The sequence below is a fragment of the Osmerus mordax genome, chromosome 19 (assembly GCF_038355195.1).
Source record: "Osmerus mordax isolate fOsmMor3 chromosome 19, fOsmMor3.pri, whole genome shotgun sequence".
Lineage (NCBI taxonomy): Eukaryota > Metazoa > Chordata > Actinopteri > Osmeriformes > Osmeridae > Osmerus > Osmerus mordax.
In genome coordinates this window covers 8050916-8070624 of record NC_090068.1, presented here as the reverse complement: position 1 = coordinate 8070624, position 19709 = coordinate 8050916, and the positions used below count along the sequence as shown (strand labels likewise).

The window sequence follows — 19709 nt, the reverse complement described above, 5'->3', positions numbered from 1 at the left end:
CACTCCAGGCTCTGACCTGCTGGCAGGGTGTTGCCTACCAGTCACACTCCAGGCTTGGGCTCTGTGCCAGCTTTCAGTCCAGACCGACCCGACAGAATGGAAGTGGCGGGGCCTACATACATCTTGTCAGGTCGCTGTTGTTTTCTTCAACACAAACCGCACTCCCACACATACACACACACTCCCACACATACACCCACACTCCCACACATACACAGCGGCCATTTTCTGAAGTCTCGTAAACGGCAGTGTATGGAAACCACACACCTGTATGAAGCCAGGAGGAGTGACGGGTCTTAACCCAATAACGTTTACGGGCCACTAAAGCATCGGTTCCTCATCAATCACAGTTAAGCACCATGGGATATGAAGTCCAAAATGATTCATCAAAAATACCTTGTATAAACATGTGAGTCAAGAGACAGCACATGAGTAACAGACAGTCCATGGCCAACTGGACTATTAAAATGAAGGAAATGCAGGGATTTGGACCCGCAGACAACGGATGATCACGATGTCCTTGGAAAAACCAAAACGAGGAGCAGAGGATTGTTTTCAAGTGCATGCACAGCAAAGCACAAAGAGTTTTTGTTTACCAGATATCTTAGACCATTTGAGTGTGGAGAATTTCCACTGTCCTCACTTCATGGTTAAACAATGGTGGTGGAGATGAAGACCAGATTCCATCGCTACACCATTCCCAGGCCTCGGGTACAACAGGACCTCTCGCTCTCAAACACAACTACAGATCCACTGGCCTCAGTATAAGTGAAAACTGGATGTAAAGATTACGCCTGGAATCCAAAGACATTGTTAGACCTTATTATGATCAGGAGTCAATAAAACGAGACAAATTTCAAATAGAATTGTCTGACTGACTTTGTAAATCTTTTTTTGCACAGCACTTAAAAAGGACATTCGATCTGCTCCTCTGCGCACGTCCTGTACTTGTTGCCATGATAAACAACTGCATAACTACACAGCACTTAGGATTCCATACCTATCTGAAACGAACCATCTCTTCCCCCCCCTTGCTTCCTCCTGTACTCTCATCCTCTCTCCCCCCCCCGCCCCTCCTCTCCCTTCCCCACCCCTCCCATAATGCAACACAGGTGGCGTGCGTTCACCATGGTGCCTCAGCCAGATCCAATGAAGGGCCTAATTCAAACCAGCCTCTCCCATCGCATTACTTGTTGTTACACTTTATTGAGTATCGAATTCCCTCCAAATTCGGTCAACAGATTTACATTTTTACAGGAAAGGCTGCGTGAGACGAATGGGAAATTTGGTTAGGTTAGGGAGCCGCCAGTGACAAGGGGGGGGGGGGGCAATGTTATTCCCCATTGACCCCAATCACTGAGGGAGGGAGGGGTTTGTCGCTGTAAGTCCAGCCTTGATGAAAGCCTCTCAAGCATGAACGATACGCGAATGTGTGCGTATTGGTCTCGTTGCTTCCATGTCTTCATACATGCGCATGACAGAAGGTAGAAGACCTGTTGCAGTACCTCACAGGGCCCAGGTTCTGACACGTTGTGCTACAGTGACACCTATTGGAGGGGCCGATGGCAGTGGGGGTCCGAGGGCCCCTCGGGGTTAATGAGCTGCTCGCCGGTAAGACGAGACCCGGATTACAGTGGGGAAACCCTACACCCCATGTCGTATTAGTGAACCCACACATACCCAGGGGTCAAATCCTCCTGTTAGCAATGTACCCGAAGCAGAGGAGTCATCTATCCTCCTGGTCCATACTGGCAGGTCTGGGGGGCAACTCCGGAACTCAGGCAGTTGGATGAGGCCGACCCTGGCAGGCTATGGTAATACTCCACTTTGTAGTTTCAGGAGTCAAAGGACAGGGAGCGAAAAAACGTTGAGGGAAGCCACAGCCCTTTGTAGGTTGGATGGTTGATGGAAGCAAAACCACACAGGGACAGCGCGGTGGGAGCACGGAGAGGAAGGGTGGGTGCCTTTGTGTTGGCCGGAGAGAACCGCGGCTCTAATCATGTCAACCACCTTGTCTGGAAAGACGTATTAACGGAGGAAATTGTTCCTCAAGAAACAAAACAAACTTTGCCCCGGCTGCGGCGTGTCGTACATGTGGCACTGCCAAATATAACCGTTAAAACATTACTTCAAATTTAGCCAAAGTCTGCTCACCATTCGTTTTTATTATTTGGAATAAAAGTGTTAGGGCATTACACAAGGAAATCTTTCTGGGCCCGTTCCGTGTTTCCACTGGGTCTCAATATAAACAGCCGTGCAGCTGGATGAATATATAGTCTGTGGTCAGGTGCCCATCCTGGCCCGGGCTGGCCACAGTTCCTCCTTAACACTCCTCCGCTCCCACTCAATGGGCCGATTGTTGTCCTTTCTCTCTTTTTATTGCCGGTTGGGGGAAGGGGGGGGGGGGGGGGCGCGGGCTTTATGGCCGAGGGTTTTGTATCGGTCCTTACTAGAGGTCAAAGGTCAGAGTGAAAGAGTGAATCGCGAGCGTTGCTCCCGCTCTCCCAGGGAAACGATGATGACCCCCCCCCCCCCTCCCCGACGCGTTTGGCAGACGCGGCAGGGTGAGAGAGTTGCGTGTCCGTGTGTATATTCACGATGCTCCTAAGTGGAGTTGTCAAACAAAGTAAGTGTGACTGAGACCACAACCAAGAAAGGGGCAGGCCAGAAAGCACATTTTTGATTCAATTTTTTGGAGTGAAACATTTGGAAACCGCTACTGACATGGCCAACACCGCCAAAGAGAAAAAATTACGTATTTCCAAATCAGTCACCGCTAGGATAACAGCGCTAATTGCTGCATGTCCTATTCATCCTTACAGCCTACCACGTCAAAATAAAACTCAACACGGAAGGCGAGCGATCTCCTTAAACTGAGCCGCTTACCCTGTAATGAAGTCCACAGTGCAGTCCTCGGGCCTGCTAGACACAGCTGGAGTTAACTCCACAGATAACATCAGTCTATTACTCTGCACTGAGATACCCTCTGCTGCTTCAACAGCCTGAACATACCATGTGACCCTTCATCAAGTAACTGGACAGGCTGCAATCAAACCTCTGCTTCCAGTATTTCACGTGCTTCAATGAGATTTGCTCCCAAATCCTTTACCTACTCTACCTCTATGGAATATGCTGTATCAAACTCCACCGTGGAGGAATTTGGAGAAGGAAAAAAAAAAATATTGAATCGGTTGAGGAACAAGAGGTCTTTCTCGCACATATTTGTCTCCATGTCAACAAAGAGAAAGATTAGGGGGGGTTTGTGTGTTTTTTGCATTAACATAACTGTAAAAGTGTGAGTGCATGTGTGTTAGTTGTGTGTGTATGTGTGTGTTTGTGTGTGTGTGTGTGTGGGGGGGTATCTAGAAAGAGGGCGGGAAGGATAGAGTTGTGAACATATTAAGTATTAGCGGTCTCTCTCCGTCTAAGCTGCCCGATCCTGTCAGATAAACCAGACCTGAGCTCCCCGTATCATAAACCCAGTGCCTGGAGCCTGCTTCTCATGGGCCCAGGAGCACAGACAAAGTCCACATTATACCTCAGCAAAGAAAACACACCAGAACCACATTCTTATATCTGAAACTGGGGGGGGGGGGGGGGGGGGAGAATGAAGGGAGGCAGGTAAAAAATAGAGTTCATATGTTGCGATCCACATGCTATCCTTGTGAAACTATACATTGCGCTCTACGTGTTTCGACAGATAACATGTCAAACTAATCTAACATCTGCTGTGGCGCAATAACACCCATCGAAAAGAGGGAGACGCGATCACACATGCGCACGCTTGATCAAAAGCTCACACACACACACACACACACGTAAGGGTGAATGTCTCCCTAGTGGAGCGTCCTGGTAACACAGGCATGATTGAGCATCACACTACTTTCTGTCCAAAGAATAAAACAAAAAAATAACACATGTTCTCAGACGTGGCAGAGCGTGAGAATCAGACTTGAAGAAAGTCATGGAATATATAAGACAAAAAATAATAATAAAAGTTATATAAAACCCTCCGCTTTCTTTTCCGTTGGCTCGGATGGAGTATCAAATTAAAACCTGCCGCTGTACAGGATGCCTATAGAGCCTGTGTCCGGTTTACTTTGGAGCCTCCGGAACATTCCCTGGTCACCTGGGTTCGTTCAACTGTGACCCTGCGTAGTGTTAAGGATGTTAGGGCTTGCTTAACACAGCCCTGGCTGAGAGCACAGGGAATCAAAGACTCGTTGTACGCAGACAAAGAGCGTCCTTCCACAATGGTTTATTGATAAGAATCCGAATCAGAGCGATGGCGACATTCCATCAAACAATCCCTCATGGATTTGGTCTTCGCAAATCTACAGTACTGCATACAATATTTCATCTGACCTAAACACTGTTTACTCGCACACTGTGTCCTGGCAGTGTTTGTTTAAACTCAGATAAGGAAGGCCTAAACTCTGACTGGACTATCAAATCCAAATAGTCGGATTCTATTTTCATATCAAAGAGAGGCCGTCTCACAGAGGCCTCAACCTTTGGACTCTTCACTTGAAATAACTCAGAACTTTTGTTTGCCTATAACACATCGATCTTCATTCATTTCTCTTATTTCCTCTCGGCACAGCTTCGAATTCCCATTCACACCTGGCCCCCCCCAAAAAGCCCCAAATCACGTTAACGTGAGATGTATGTAATACGCCTCGCTCCCCGAGATCACAGCAGTGACCCTCATGTATCAGATCTCCCTGCCCAGGGAGATGAAAGGGATAGGTAATATTGCTTTTCTCCAACACCGCAGCTCTGTACAGGAAATGGTCTGGTTATGATGCTACTCTTAATCCCTGTTTGCAACTCAAACTCCTCGCCAACTGGTAGGGGGGCCAGTTTTATTAGAATGTATTCTTTTTTCCCTGTCTTTTCTCTCTCAAGCAAAAGCTAGTTTGCTTTTCTCCTAACCTTTTACTCCTTGTCAGGGGAAAAAAAACGAGTCAGGAGGGGTAATACTGAGAAACTGGGCTCCTCACGAAAGGTTGCACGGTTCCAGGTCTTATCAGAGCTGCTGGACGGCACCTCCGAGAAGGAGAGGACAAAGAAGAATGGAATAACAAACGGGTACGAATCCTTCCAAAGAAACGACTAACCTGGCACCTCTTTTTCCAGACTGTTTCAGAGCGCCAAACTCTTCCCTTAGATCCATGAATCCTGAGAGAGTGTGAGGTTTTAGACAGTATAATGGGCTGGCCCCATGCCTCAGTTCTGACTGCGTCTGTTGTAAGCCACTCAAACTCATTTAGGTATGCAACTTCTCATTTCACCAAATTCTTCAGTCTGCGAACAGGCATTTTCCATCAAGACGTTTCCCGGTAACTATTCTAGAAAGCGTAGACGGGTTCAGAATAGTTTGTTAATAATAATAATCATTTGATTTGTAATGCACTTTATATTTAGCTAAAATCTCAAAGGGCTACAGGTAAAAAACAAGGAAAGGGCGGAAGAAAAAAAATCACGTAGAACAAAAAAAGAAAACGTTCAGAAAGAACAAAAATAAGTTTGGTGTGTCGGTTCTGGAAGGAGTACAGTGCCATGATAGGCCTTTTGTTAACAACAGAATTCAACGAAGCAGACAGATAACCAACTAGGAGGCCCACTCACTTACAGGGCCCCACTCATCATCTGAACCTCTGGGAGCAGATAGCCTGGACAGGGAGGGAGGCGCCGATTACAGACCTGGGGTTTGTTATCTGCTGGGAGAGTCATGGATGTGTCCAGGCTGAGGAGAGAAGACAGCTCTTGTCTACATGGAGGAGCTGGGATGAGTCATGCTGTGGTTGGCTGTGCTGACAGGTACTCCTCTGCTGGTCACGCCCCCTCGCCCCCCTCCATCCCCGGAGAGGACCAGCTCATTGCACCCTGCACCCCCTGAGGAAGGCCAGGCTCACAACTGCACCACTGTGGCTTTTGGAAGCGAGCGTGTGTGTGGCCGGGAAAGGCCAGCCGACGTCAAAGGGAGCCCTAACACACGTGTTGACACAGTACTTGAGTGCAGTACACGCACTGGCACATGTTTATGTGCCTAGCGCCGCGCTGCCCTCGCCCACATGTCTGGGGGTTGGCACTCATGGCGCATGGGGGCACCGGCTCCTGCGGACAGGGGCACAATTATTCTCCTCCCAGACAAGCCAACGACCAGGCTCAGACATGTTTAACCCAAAGACCAGGCGTCGCCATGGAGACCTGTGGCTGAGTGGCAGCTTACTCCAATTAGTGCGGGGGTGGTGGACCATTTCTCTAAACCCAATCAAAATGAAAGCACAAAAAAAAACGTCCCCCCCCTCCCCCCCCCCTCTTTTTTGAAAGTCGTGCTGTGTTTATTTAAGGGGCGCTTTCATTAGCCACTTAGCTCGTCTTTCTCAAACAACTGTGAAACGATTATGTGGGTCCCGGGACAGGGCCCTCAGGTCCTCACAGACGCCTCATTAATAAAACTGGAGGGGGGGGGGATGACGATGATGATGGGGGCATGACAGTCGGGCCAGGCAACAGCCACCAATCATACTGTATCGCTCAGGCGCCCAGGCAGAGCAGCGCGGGCTGACATCAGGGGGGCCGGGACGGGATCCTCCCTAATGGGGTGAGATTTGATTTGACGGAGGAGAGGAGGGAGTGAGAGGGACAGCCTGACAGCCGGGGAGGATGTCTGTGTTTGGGCTTCGTGTGAGGGAGAGAGAAAGAGAGAGACAGAGAGGGAGAGGGAGAGAGAGGGGGGGGGAGAGAGAGAGGGAGAGAGAGAGGGAGGGGGGGAGAGAGGGAGAGAGAGAGAGAGAGGGGGGGGGAGAGAGAGAGGGAGAGAGAGAGAGGGGGAGAGAGAGAGAGAGAGAGAGAGAGAGAGAGAGAGAGAGAGGGGAGGGAGAGAGAGAGGGGGGGGAGAAAGAGAGAGTGAGAGAGAGGGAGGGATGAAGTCGGACTTTGGCCAGCTTTGTTCCCTCAATGTGAGTGTGGCTGTGGAGTACGCTGCTGCAGATCCATGGTGTGTTACTGTAGATCAGATGAAAAGCTACCGCACGGCGGAGGAGGGTGGAGGAGAGGCAGGAGACCCTAATCAGACCCACATGGAGGAACAGCACGGGAGAGGCCTGACACAGAACCAAAGATGGTTGACATTTCTGAAGGTTTTCTACCAGATGGGGCCACGGCATTGTTTAATACCAAAGGCTGTTTCATTTCGTCGAAGAGGAACAGGCTCTTGCAGATGACAGATCATCATTTAACCAGAGCGCACCTAAGGCGGCACACACAGGGTTTGGATGAATGAAATAGAAAAGCAAGTTCTCAAAGCTTGCTGACATGAGATGTACTTGGTCTCAGCGGGAGGCGAGAGCAGCACTTGGCTGGCGGGGACGCGCACGAGGAGAGATTCCGCTCTCCTCCTTTCAGGAGCCGGGAGGCCAGCTTCCTTTTCCTGAAGCCAGAGAAACAGTCTCGAATATGAAAGGAAAAAAAAACATTCTGGGCAGTTTTACACATTATCACAAAGCTTTGATAAGAGGACTGATGTAATCTCCCCCCCCCCCCCCCCCCCCCTACTGAAAAACAGGAACTACTTAAGCCTGTCACGTATTTTTTTTAATCTCTCCCACTGCTTATCAAAAAGTCATATTATTCTTAGCGCTTTCCAATGTGTGTCCCATTCCACAGTCATTATTATTATTATTATTTTGGAGCTGTCTGTGTGCTCAGACAGAGAGAGAGAGAGGGGGGGGGGCTCTGTGGTGGGACAGAGGAGACCAGACTCCAGCAAACAAACAGACCCGGCTACAAATCTCCACCAGCTGGAAACTTCAGCCGCACTATTAAGTAAATGAGGGAGGAGTGAAGCCAGCACTTTCCACTTTAACACCCACGGTGATGGGGATTCACGCTCCCCCCCCCCCCCCCCCCCCTTCTCAGTCAGCAGAACCCCACGATCTGACAGAGGGAGCCTGGGATATGATGATGTGACACGTCAATGAGCTCCGTACACTGACAATGTGACACGACACCTGTCGTGGTCCGATCACACAATGGATGGTTGACCAAATAATCGGATAATGACCCATGGGACATTCTATTGACGGTTGACCCTCATGGATCCAAAAGTTGAACATTTCACGAGATGTCTCACTCACTACACCTTTGCCCTTTCACAGTCTTAGGAAGAGAACATATTCGCTGGCCTCAACACAGAACATGAGGAAAATCCAGTATTTCCCAAAGCACACGTACACTCAGGGGGAAACAGGGAAGCAGGATTCCACCCATATATTTAGTGAAAGTGCCTCCTCTGGCACCTCTTTGTGGTGATGGGCAAAGCCAGGAGACTGACCTCAAACCGTGGAAATTCAATTAGACGAATTTAAGTGTTTCATAAAGCCGTAGGTGGCTATCCGTAGGAATGCCTGTAAAAGCCTCCCGAGGCGGGGGCCCTCGGCGCGGCGCGCTGTCGGCCCCGCAGCACTCGCAGGCCGTGCGACTGCAAACCGCAAAAACTGTGACATAGGCTTCTAACTGCTCTCCCAGATCCCCTCGGTAAATCCCAACTGGCCACGGGTCCTCATCGAGGAGATGGACGGACACAGACAGGCGGGGAGAGAAACAGAGACAGACAGAGAGAGAAACAGAGATAGACAGACAGAGAGAGAAACAGAGACAGACAGGCAGAGAGAGAGAGACAGACAGAGAAAGACAGACAGACAGACAGACAGAGGCAGAAAGGGACACACAATCTCGAGTGTGTACTATCTGCCAGCCCAGTTATAAAGGAGCCTCTCTCGTCAGAGCAGTGACTCGACGTCGGCCCCGGGTGCAGCAGCTGGGCCCAGCTCCAACTTCCAGCAGTGCCACTGTTCCCTCTAGTGAGTATGTGGAACTGTAGCACCATGTCAGGCCGGGCTCGACTCTTATCGCGGTACGGGCAAGTGGTTTACAACTGCCTCCACACACACACGTCAAAATAGACGCTACCGCAAAGCCAAAAGCCCGATAAAACTCCAGAAGAGGGTGTTTCCGCCAGCAGCCGTTGTAAAAAATGCTCCACCAGGGGACCTGGTCTAGCCAATATGTGGGTTCTGAATGTGTAGAGGTGGCAACTAGGTTTGTGTTGGAAAGCGGGACCACACAATGAGAGGGCTAGCAAAAGCCATGGGGAGAGAGAGGGAGAGAGAGGTGTGTGTTTTGGAGCGGTGTCTGGCTCCTCCTGATTGTTGCTCCCTTCAAGAGGACCCACATGGAGTCTCCACCATGGAAGCCTGGTTGCTACAGTAGCTGCTTCTTCATCGGGATGTATCCAGGACAGAACCACATTTCCCAGCAGTCAACCACAGACCTCTGAGCAGAACATGGCTTGGGAGTTGTAGTCTTTGTGGAAAGGGGGAGAACTGCTCTGACGTCTCCTTTTCCTCAGTTCCTTCCTGAACCCATTCATCACCACGCTGAAGATGAGCTAAACTTTAAACGATGGAATGGGACATCTGCTGGATAAAAAGGAGCAGTAGATTCAAGAGGCTGCTTTTCGAAAGCCAGATCGGTGGGCGGGTTGAGTTTAATTTGTAGCACAGATTTACCTATGAGACAGGGCCTCCTGGCTGCGTTTAAAAACACAGGCAGGATGAAACGTCCGCTAACATCTTTCCAATGCTGCGGAGATGCAATGACTTATTCCTCATCTACAACACAGTTCACATACAGTACATTAAAGGCTTCGCACAATGTCGGGGAGACTCCGACAGTCTGACAGACCTAATCCTGGGTCTAGGACTGAGAACACAGACTTGTCGGATATGAATCACAGGGGGAGAAAGAGCAGACAAGCAGTCAAGCCACGGTCGCTGGTACGGGCAAGTTCCAGACTTTTAACAATCCCTTGATACAGATCCTATCACTCCTCTTGCTTACTTAACCTACTTTCACCCTGCCAGAAGCAATTTGTTGCTCGAAATGTGACAAATAAAGTGTGCTAATGAAGTGCTCTTTACCGTTGAAGGGTAGCGAGGAGATCCCCCCCCTTTTAAAGTGGCACCTTAATGGCATTCAAATACGAACCACATTGTCAAAGGCAGGGGTGCGGAACCAGCTTCAGACAAGATGTAGCGGGACTATTACCACAACAGCGGTTATGTATGTGGCCATATGGGGAACCACGGCTTTGAGCTGCCGGCTATTCCTCACCGAGTTAAAACAAAAACAGACACGTGTATGACCTGGCCTCAAAGAGAACTTGACTTGCTCTCTTCTTCTTCCCTCGCTTCCTCCCTCTTTCAGAGACGGGGGGGGGGGGCTGTAAAGTACAGCACACTGACTCGTAGCTGCGCGTATGAGGCCTGCCCCGTCCATTATGCGCTTACCATATCAATCCCTGCAAAATGGAAAACGGATGCAGCCTTTGCGAAGGGATGGAGACAGCGAAGGCAGTTTGGAAAAGCTGATCATTTCCAGGTTGCCGTCGGTCATCGCGAGGTGGGTGTGTGTGGGGGAGGGAGGGGGTGGACAACCTGGGTCCAGGGTTCAGGTAAACAAACAGCGCGTGGCTCTGGGGTTTTCTGGACACAGATGCTTGTTTGTCGAGATGAGGTTTTGGCCTGGCAGGCTGGAAGAAGGCGACGTGTGGTTGTTCTAGAGGACAGCACAGACGCAATCGCCGGGGCTTTTTTGGGAGCGCCGCTCGGACCACGCTGAGGGCTGAGTCACAGACCGCAAGCCTCAGCCGGACGAGGAGCGAGGGCTTTTTCTTTGAGGGGGAAAACCTGGAATAGCTGCAACTAAATATGCTCCCCAGAAAGACCATAGAAGAAGAACTGTTCGGGAGCCGAAATTCTGCCCTTGCTGCCCCTTCTTGTGTTTACCTGACTGATCTTAATTAGAGAGAAGAAAACACGTCAGTGCCGTTTCTGCTCCACGTCTTTTAGCGACACTGTTTGAATTATGAATGAGAGATCCTTGTCAACATTGGCAAGGAGGGGTGTCTGAAATTCTTGGTCAATCTTCCAATCAAGGAGTCTATTTAAGTAAGAACCAAACAGGATCCGAAAATGTGGGACTTTTCCACCCTCTCAATTTAATTTCCCAAAGTTACCCACGATAACTATCACCAGTGGTTCATTGAGCATTGTGTTGATCGTTCCCTTGTTGAAGGAGCTAAAATAAGATGAAGCAAGGGGCATGGGAACAGCCTGAGTGACTGTGGTGGAGGGTGCGTTCAGGTTAACGTTCAATATGTGAACTCATTAGATAGGAAGGAAGGAATGAGTACCGTGAAGGTCTGAGAAAACTAGAAAGAGGGGTAATGCCATCCCTAAATGTTGTTATTCTAGTTTTGGGGTTTGGTCACTGACAACCCCCCCCCCCCTACCACCACCCCCCACCCCCACCCCCTAAGTATTGCCAGCTTCTCCAACACAAAAAGCCCTTTGCAGCCCTGTTTAAAAAAAAAAAAAACGGGGAAAATTACTGACAAAGGAAATAAGGTAATAGCTGCTGGAGATCATTTTGAAAAGACATACTTCACTTAGAGGTCCCTAGTGCACGTGCTCTGCTGCAGTGAGAGTCGTAGCCAAGGCGATGTGAAGGTGGAAGCGGGGGTCGGGTGGTGCCGTGCACGTCTCTGAGTCACATGGTTCCCATTGCTGTGTAATCACGTGAGATAATAGCCACGGAAAGCAGTTTTCTTTTCTTCTTTTCCCGCCAATATCTGCCAGCTCACCGTTTTGGATTCACGAGGAGACTGGTAACAGGGATGATGAGTGGCAGGCACAGGAGAGAGTGCGCATCACTGTGTGTGTGGATATAGGAACCAGAGAGAGAGAGAGAGAGAGAGAGAGAGAGATCGAGGCCGGAGAGAGGTAAGCGGAGGTCAACGAGGGCTTTGCAGGATTTTCAGTTCTACTCGACACAGGTGATTAGGACGAGCAAATAAACAACCCCGAATAACTGATGGCAGAGCCTCTTTCTGTCTCTACGATCATCCACACTGAGTCTAGGTTATTCTCGCCCAAAACACCTTCCTGCCTTTCCGACCGCTCCACCGGTAATAACTCCTAGGCAGCTCCTGGTCCGCATGCTGGCAACTCCGTTAACCACTAAACACAGTGGCTCCCCAATGACTCACAGCCTTGTTTTATTGAGCTCCAGTTGCCACTCCTAATGGCCGCGCAGCTCTGACGTCCGCTCCAGACCACCGGCATGGCACCAGGCCTGAGGTGCATTTTGGGAAACGCGCTCAAGACTCTGGAGGTGAATGATTGAGAGCAAGTGGCAGTCCCCCCCCCCCCCCCCCCACCCCGACCCCCCCTCCCCATGAGGCCTGCTGTGGCGCTGTGCAGGGCTGCCTCATTCATCCACTACAGATTGGTGCCGTTTTAATTCCCAGCACTACGTTTCCTGCTCCCAGACCAAGCAAATACGATACCCCAGGCTTAGCAACTGAAGGCTAATTGTTATGGCCCCCCCATCTCCCCTACCTTAAGACTTCTTGTAGCGTCTGTTGCAGTCTAATCAAGCCCACATGCCTGTTTCACAACGGGCTAGCTTAGCAGATAACGCAGGAGGGGGAGAGTGAACGCAACACATTGCAGGGCTCCAGGCTTCCGAGCACTGCCTTTCCCTAGGAGCCGGCCTCGCTAACTTGGCTAATTTGTCTGTGTGAACGCAGGATTGGCGGTTTTAGCATATCTGCCCCCTGTGGCGTAGGATTTCAGGCTCAGTAATAGGACCTGTGGCCTCTTGCTTTCGAGGAGGGAGCTTCCAGACGCCATTCGTTTATTAGCCAGCCTGGGCGCTATCACTCTGAGGTGAAAACACAGGAAGGCCCCCAGGACACAATCACAAGGAATTAGCAACACCTAAATCATGGACTCTGGGGACAAGAGGGACCAAAGTGAAAACATGCATGTTAACGAACTTGGAAATGTCTCCAGCTCAAATCCTACAACTCATGTGGGTGTCATTGCCGTTAAAACATTCTCGGTTCAGATTTCAAAAAGAATCAAAGCATTTGGGGGGGGGAAAGGACTCCGGTCGGAGTTTCGCAGGCGTTTTTTGCTAAACAAAAGACCTCAAGACTCCAACACGAGAGCCTTTTCCCACCTGCCATCCAGGGTGGTGCTAACCCTCCACCCGCGTTATGACATGAGACCTAAATAAAAACAACAATGTCTAGAACTGCTACTTCAAAGCAAGCCTCCCCTGCTGAGCCCCTGATCTCTCGCCAGCTCCTCAGTATCACTTTCAAACAACTTAATAAGAGATGAACGTCTAATGTCTCCCAGCCAGCCAGCCTGCCAGCCAGCCAGCAAACCAGCCAGCACCACTGTGAAACCAGACCTCTGGATTGTGTCAGCCAGTAAGACGCTAAGGTAAGTAAACTTTTCTACGCTTCTGCTCTGGACTTCCTCGGCCAACCAACCTAGGAACGACATTAATCACAAAAGGGGAAATGAATAAAATAAATAAACAATAATGACAAAAATAATAATACGAATAATAACAACCAGCCCTGAGTGATCTGGTGCCTGTTGGTAAATCATATGAGAGTGGAAAAGCCAGGCTCAATTTTCTAATACAGCTGTGGTCAGTGAAGCAGTCATTTCCTAATAAAGACTTGGGCAAATTAACAAGAACCATACTCTCGTCTCAGGGATGAGAGGAAAACCAGGTCTCCGTGATAAAGCGGTTTGAAACGCCAGGGTCTGAAAACCCAATTAAGAGAGTTTTAGAAAGAAGGAAACGATACGTGGCGTGACAGTATCGTGTCACTTCATGCATTCCCCGGGATTTTCGTCCGGAAAAGGCGGACCATGTGTGATGTGGAGGAAGGGAACAGGCGGATCAGACACAGACGGGTATGGTTTCACGTGGCATCAGAGACGCACCGTGGAGAAGCTGTCCTTGTGGTGGGTTCCGCTCGATCGAATATGACATGTTTACCACTTTTTTCCGTTCTGGAACGATGCTTAAAAATCAGCGTTGTCGGGACGACGTGCGCCGTTGCCCGTCGTGTTGCTTTCGAGTTGACACGCCAACTCATCCCAAGAAATGTACAGACGCGCTCTCACACATGGAATGCATAAGACAGTGCCTTCAGAAGAGCCCGTGACCTCACGCTGTAGGAATGCTGGGACACTTTGGATAAGTCGGCATAGTTGCTCAACGGTGAGAATGAGATTTCCTCCGGCTCATTACAAGTACGTCGACAGCCTCCCCCTCGTCTCCTCTCCCTGACATCCAACAACCTGCGCTGGGGATGAACCCAATGGATTTAACATCTGGGAGAGGGCAGGGCTAGACGAGCACACTGTCCTCTGAGGAAGAAACGGAAAGAGAATGTTACGTCTGATTTACATCACAGTAGGTGTTTTCCTGGCCCTCCGTGTGCATGACTGCAGGCTAAATCAGAGCAGCACATCTCCCACACAGAGAGCTACCTTGCCACAGAAACGAGACAGTTACTGCGGTACTCAGGACTCCCATCCAAGTCATACACTTGGCAGAGGGGACGGTGGCCTGTAATGGTATGAACGTCACATTTAATTTGATGTTGGAGTGTTTCACCAAAGTTACAGGTCACCAGGTAATAAATGTACACAACCATGGAAATAAAGTGTGTGAACCTCTCATGCATCGTCAACCAAACTAAACTGTTTCTTGAATTCGGTTCAGGCACTTTTTTTTTTTTTATTAAATAAGAACATGCAGAACTTTTTGAATGTCTTCAAATATTCTGCACTGAACATCAAGCTGGTTCTGCTGTACATTCTCCCCCCCCCCCCCCCCCCCCCCCACACACACACACACACGCACACACTCCTCTTTACATTTATCTGAAGGATGAAAGGCTGTATCTGACAGGATAAGGCAAGTCAAGTCTTCGTTTGAAAGCAGCCACCTGTCTGTGCTGATGGCCTGGGCTAATTCATTAGAGAAGTTCCTACTTCCCCTCTCTCTGCTTGGACTGGGAGAGGGACTGTGGATGGAATGCACACTTTTCTACACGCCACTAAATGACACAGGGAGGGGAGAGGGAGAACTCAAGATAGTGGAAATATTAACAGTAGCCACTCCCACCCAGCAAGAGAGGAATTCACCTTTACTGCGGGGAGCCCGTGTGTGTGTTTGTGTGTGTGTGTGTGTGTGTTTGTGAAGTAGACACAGCAGTCCATTTCTCACCTGAGCAATGTTCTTGTTGAGCAAGTAGACGCCATATTCAAACTGAAAGCGCTCTCCTCTGGGGTAGAGAGGGAACCTGTGGGGGAAAGAAAAGAGGGGGTGGGGGGGACAGGAAAGAGGAGGATGAGTCGGGGGTGAACAGAAGCAGGTGGCTCACATGGGCCGGTCCACCGGTACCGGCTGAGAGGAAACCGGAGCCTGATAGATCGACTTCATACAGAGCAGCCCCAGGCTCTCGGATATAGAAACAGTTACAGAGCCCTTCTAAGAATCATGGGCTTGTAACACGCGTGACGCGACGGACTTCCTGCATGAGAAGGTATTAGAACAGTATGTACAGAATGTCCAGTGCGGTATCCAGACACAGACGAATGGGTCTATCCAAAACAAAGAACATTTTCACGCAGTGTTAGTTTGATTTTACGAGATTCGAAGACGTTCTCTGGTTCCATATGGATTCTGTGTATGATTCATTTGGGGGGGGGGGGTGGGGGTCTGGGAGCCATGGTCCCAAGCCCCGGCGGCTGTTTATTCAACAGTGCCTCAACATATGGTTCTGGAAGGCCCCCGAGAACGACCTGTGATCCCATCCACATCCGCTTGTTAAACCGGGATATCAGACAGGGCTACCGGGCCATCAAACAGTCGGTTCACCTGGTTCAGACGGAGCTGGAGAGGGGGGAGCCCCAGGTGGGAAAGCCCCGGGAAGAGAGGCGTGAGTGGGGGATCATGGCTGACGGGGCCCCCCGGGGGAGGGCTGCCGACACCCAGAGAAGACACAGCTGTCATCCCCTGCGATGGCTGAGGACTGGAGGAGTCAGCTCACCCTGTCATTATGGGCTCGGATGTGCCTCGACAGGGTGCGCTGCCATGGGAGACGGTGGACAGCGAAGGCTTGGCTTTGGTCTGATCACACACATGCATAGACACAGGTTAAGTTCACAGACCAGCAGACCACTGGGAGACTCACAAGCCCAGAGAGACCCTGGAAACGCACAGACACACGCTTGACCTGATAAGACGTTGTCGGGCTGAGGGTCAGAGCTGTCAGAAGCAGCCATCAGATTGTGTGGAAGTGAACATCCGGCAACACTCTCTCTCTCTCTCCCCCCCCTTTTCCCTTCGTTATCTGCCATTCCTGTCAGGGGCCATGCGGGGGGGGGGGGGGTCTCTGGGGGCCAGGGTCCTGATCTACTGCTAATCCTGTGTGAGAGGTGACATGGCCCCTCACTCTGACCTGCAGGTGCCAGGGGCTGGACAAGTGCTCTCTCTCTCTCTCTCTCCCACACCACACAGCAGAGTGCAACACGTCAGCTTCTTGAGGGGGCGGGCTCCGGTCCTGCATGTATGTATGTATGTGGTCCTGAAAGCTCCACAGATCCGTTTCACACGCCAAAGAGAGACTTTCACAGCTCCGCCTCTTTACCCCCGGGGGGACACGCTCACTGTAAACTCAGCCACTTACGGTTTCCGCAGACGTCACCTTTAAGCCCTTCCCGAACATAGGCTAACGACATGGAGTGCACGTATAAACGTCCTGAGCGCGATCACAGTCGGTTACCATGACGGCCTACAGTAGGCCACACAGTCTGAGACACTTGTTCTTCACATGGGCAGTTCAGCCAGGCGCCCAGAGGAAGCCCCCCCCCCCTGCCAGAGGTCACATCCCAGCACCAGGAAATAACCGGCACAGGAAGAATAACATATCAAACGTACCCTTGCACTTCAGGCATTCCGAGTACCACTTCCTCCCCTGGACAAGATACGTTTTGTTTTGCCGCCGCACAGCGGGCCTGAGAGACGTCAGGAGCGCTTAGACAAACACCGACTTCTGCTCGTGGCCCGCCCAGATGCATGCGCGCACACCCGCAAACGTGCGCGAGCAGACACGCACGTGCATGAGGTGATTAATGACCGCTGTCCAGTATGTCTGAATCACACTGGAGGGACTCTGGTTCACCAAACACATGGAATTCCTCCGAAAAATGTCCAGCAGAGTCCAATATATTATTATACCCTGATGGACGGGGGGGGGGGGGGGGGGGGGGGTCAGGGGTCAAGGGTCCTACTGGTAGGGGAGGGGAGGGGAGAGGAGCGACGAGGAAATGGAAAGAGAAGGAGACCTGATTGAGGTAGAGAAAAAGATCTAGCCATGTAGGTGTGTGTGTGTGTGTGTGTATGCATAGGGGAGGGGTTTGCAAATCTGCCTGGCATGCATGTGTGTACTCACAGATGCACACAAACACTTTCTGGCTTCCCACAAACCTAAAAGTCTACTGCCCTCTTCTGAGTTGCATTAGAATCCCTCCCTTACCCCACACATACACTGATCCATTTCCCTTCTTTCCTCACCTTTGTTTCAATAGCTCCATATATCCTTCTCCCACACCTCCATCAGGAGGTTATGCTGAATGGCTGAACTGCCCCTGATATCAACGTCCGTCCGCAGGAGACGCTAATGAATAAAACACGAGGTTTGCTTTCATTTCGGGTTGGACGTTGTTGCTGCTCAACCTGGAAGGACATGTTGAGACCGCAGTCAATCTCCCCCCTTCTTTTTCCCCAATCGAAAAAGCCTTCCGTCCCGCTCTCCCGCATTCCGTCGTCTCTCTCCGTCGCACGCCGGTCTCTCTGAAAGACAGGCGGCGTGCGAGCCAGCCAACCCCCTCGCCGTACAGACCTGGAATTAATACGCGAGGACGACTCAAAGTGTCCGAGTCGTAAAAGCAGCTTTTCAGAGAGACCAGCGCCTCCGTCTTGCCTTTATGGGCGCGGGGTATTTACCCGGGACCCTGTCTCTTTTCAGCCTCCAGACCTTCACCGCGGGCGCTCTCTCTCTCCCTCTCCTTCCTCACAGACGGAGACGCCTGTAAAATGTGTTCGAGCGACCCTCGTGAAGACGGGGAAACAAATGCAAAGGGGATAAACGCTCTGAAGAGGGCAGAAGGGACTCGGCCCGGGTCCATCTCTCTCTCTTCCCCGTCTCCTAACCTCTCGTCGTCCTCTGCTTCCTCCCTGCTGTCGACGGGAGACGCTCGTCGCAGCGGGCCGGGGTCACCGTCCCGGGCACACAGGGAGGACCACCAGAGTCTGACGGAGGGGCGGATACATTCATGGAGCCTTCTGACAGGCGACAACAACGCGTGACTTTTTTTAAATTTATTTTTTCACGTCCATTAAGTGGGACATTCCGATTTACTGTAGACTGGCTCCTTGTGAGGGGGAAGGGGGGCGAAGGTATTTCAGTCCAAAAGGCCCTGCGACGGAATTCTAAAGCCTTTTGGTCTGTTTGGCTTTGTAAACACGAGCTGCTGAGGGTATGGGTTACCGTGATTGCGTGCGGTTTTGGAGACGAGCGGACGGCGAAGGAGCCAACATGGAGGGCGGCGGGTCCAACAGGAACCTCGACCTCTCGGCGGAAAAATGTCCGCCTTCCCAATAGACGGGCCTGTTAAAACAGTCTATTACAGAGCGGTGAACAGCAGGTCACCGGCTGTACCTTACACAGACTATACAGTCCATGTAAGTATGTTATAGGGCATGTCTCTTTCCCCCGAGGGCTGTTGTGCTAAGTACTAGCTCTGAACGAGAGGAGGATCTGGCGGTGCAGGTGGGTGGTCGACGGAGGGGAGGGGGAGGGGGGGGGGGGGGGATTTGCTGAAAATATCCTGGGTGAGTCAGTGACCCGCTGTAATGTATACACAGGCAGTGTTCTCCACATGTGTCGGAGCAGACTGTTTACACGTCCTAATTAATAGTCTTAAGTGTGTACAACAACAGCTCTGGTTCACATGGTAAGGACGTACTGTAGCAGCCGCAACCATTACCTCCTTACATCCCATACTCTGAGGTGGTGGTGGTGGTGGTGGTGGGGGGTGGGGGGGAGAGAGAAGTTCCCCCAGAAGTTTCGAGAATGTCTTTAATGTGCAATTTCAAACAGTTTCAGGGCCATAAATCATCGAGGCTGCTTTTAAAAAACACCTGCCTCGCAACTGTCAGCCTCTAATGGCAGCCGTTACTATATAAATCACAGCGAGCTGTAATTTCCAATATCGAAGAAATGATTACACTGAGCATCTGTCAGTGAGTGCTATTTTAATGGCTGGAGCTGTGCTCACGGTCGGGTGACTGTTATGCCATTCTGGGGCTGGCTGGGGGAAAAAGAGAGAGTGTGTCCAGACTGATGGGCAGGTTGCTCGCTCTGTCAGCTTGGGTTTCTCATCACAGCTCTTAAGAATACCCAGCCGCTCGACTGTACCTTTTTCTTTCTCCCTCTAGGCCTGTTCTCTCTCTCTCTCTCTCTCTCTCTCTCTCTCTCTCTCTCTCCCCCCCCCCCCAATCCCCCCACTCACTCGCTCTGTTCTCTTTCTTCCCCACTCTCGCCGTTATCTATTGTCTCTCTCCCGTTCCCTCTCCCCCTCCTCCTCTCTGTGTTCTCTCTCTCTGTAGCTGTACAGTAATTAGAAGCAGGTCAGAACCCAGAGGACAGGATCTCAGCCTGGCTCAGAGGGGCTCCACGGGAGCCATCTTATTCA

The 19709-nt window shown here is 50.8% G+C and overlaps 1 protein-coding gene across 1 annotated transcript in view; it reads right to left on the bottom strand.

Moving 5' to 3' along the window:
- Positions 1-19709, bottom strand: part of uvrag (UV radiation resistance associated gene) — a 47607-nt gene that overhangs the window by 13699 nt on the left and 14199 nt on the right. Inside the window, exon 6 of the mRNA XM_067257700.1 lies at positions 15175-15250. Within this exon, the coding sequence (XP_067113801.1) occupies positions 15175-15250 (76 nt within the window). The remainder of the gene's footprint in view (positions 1-15174; positions 15251-19709) is intronic.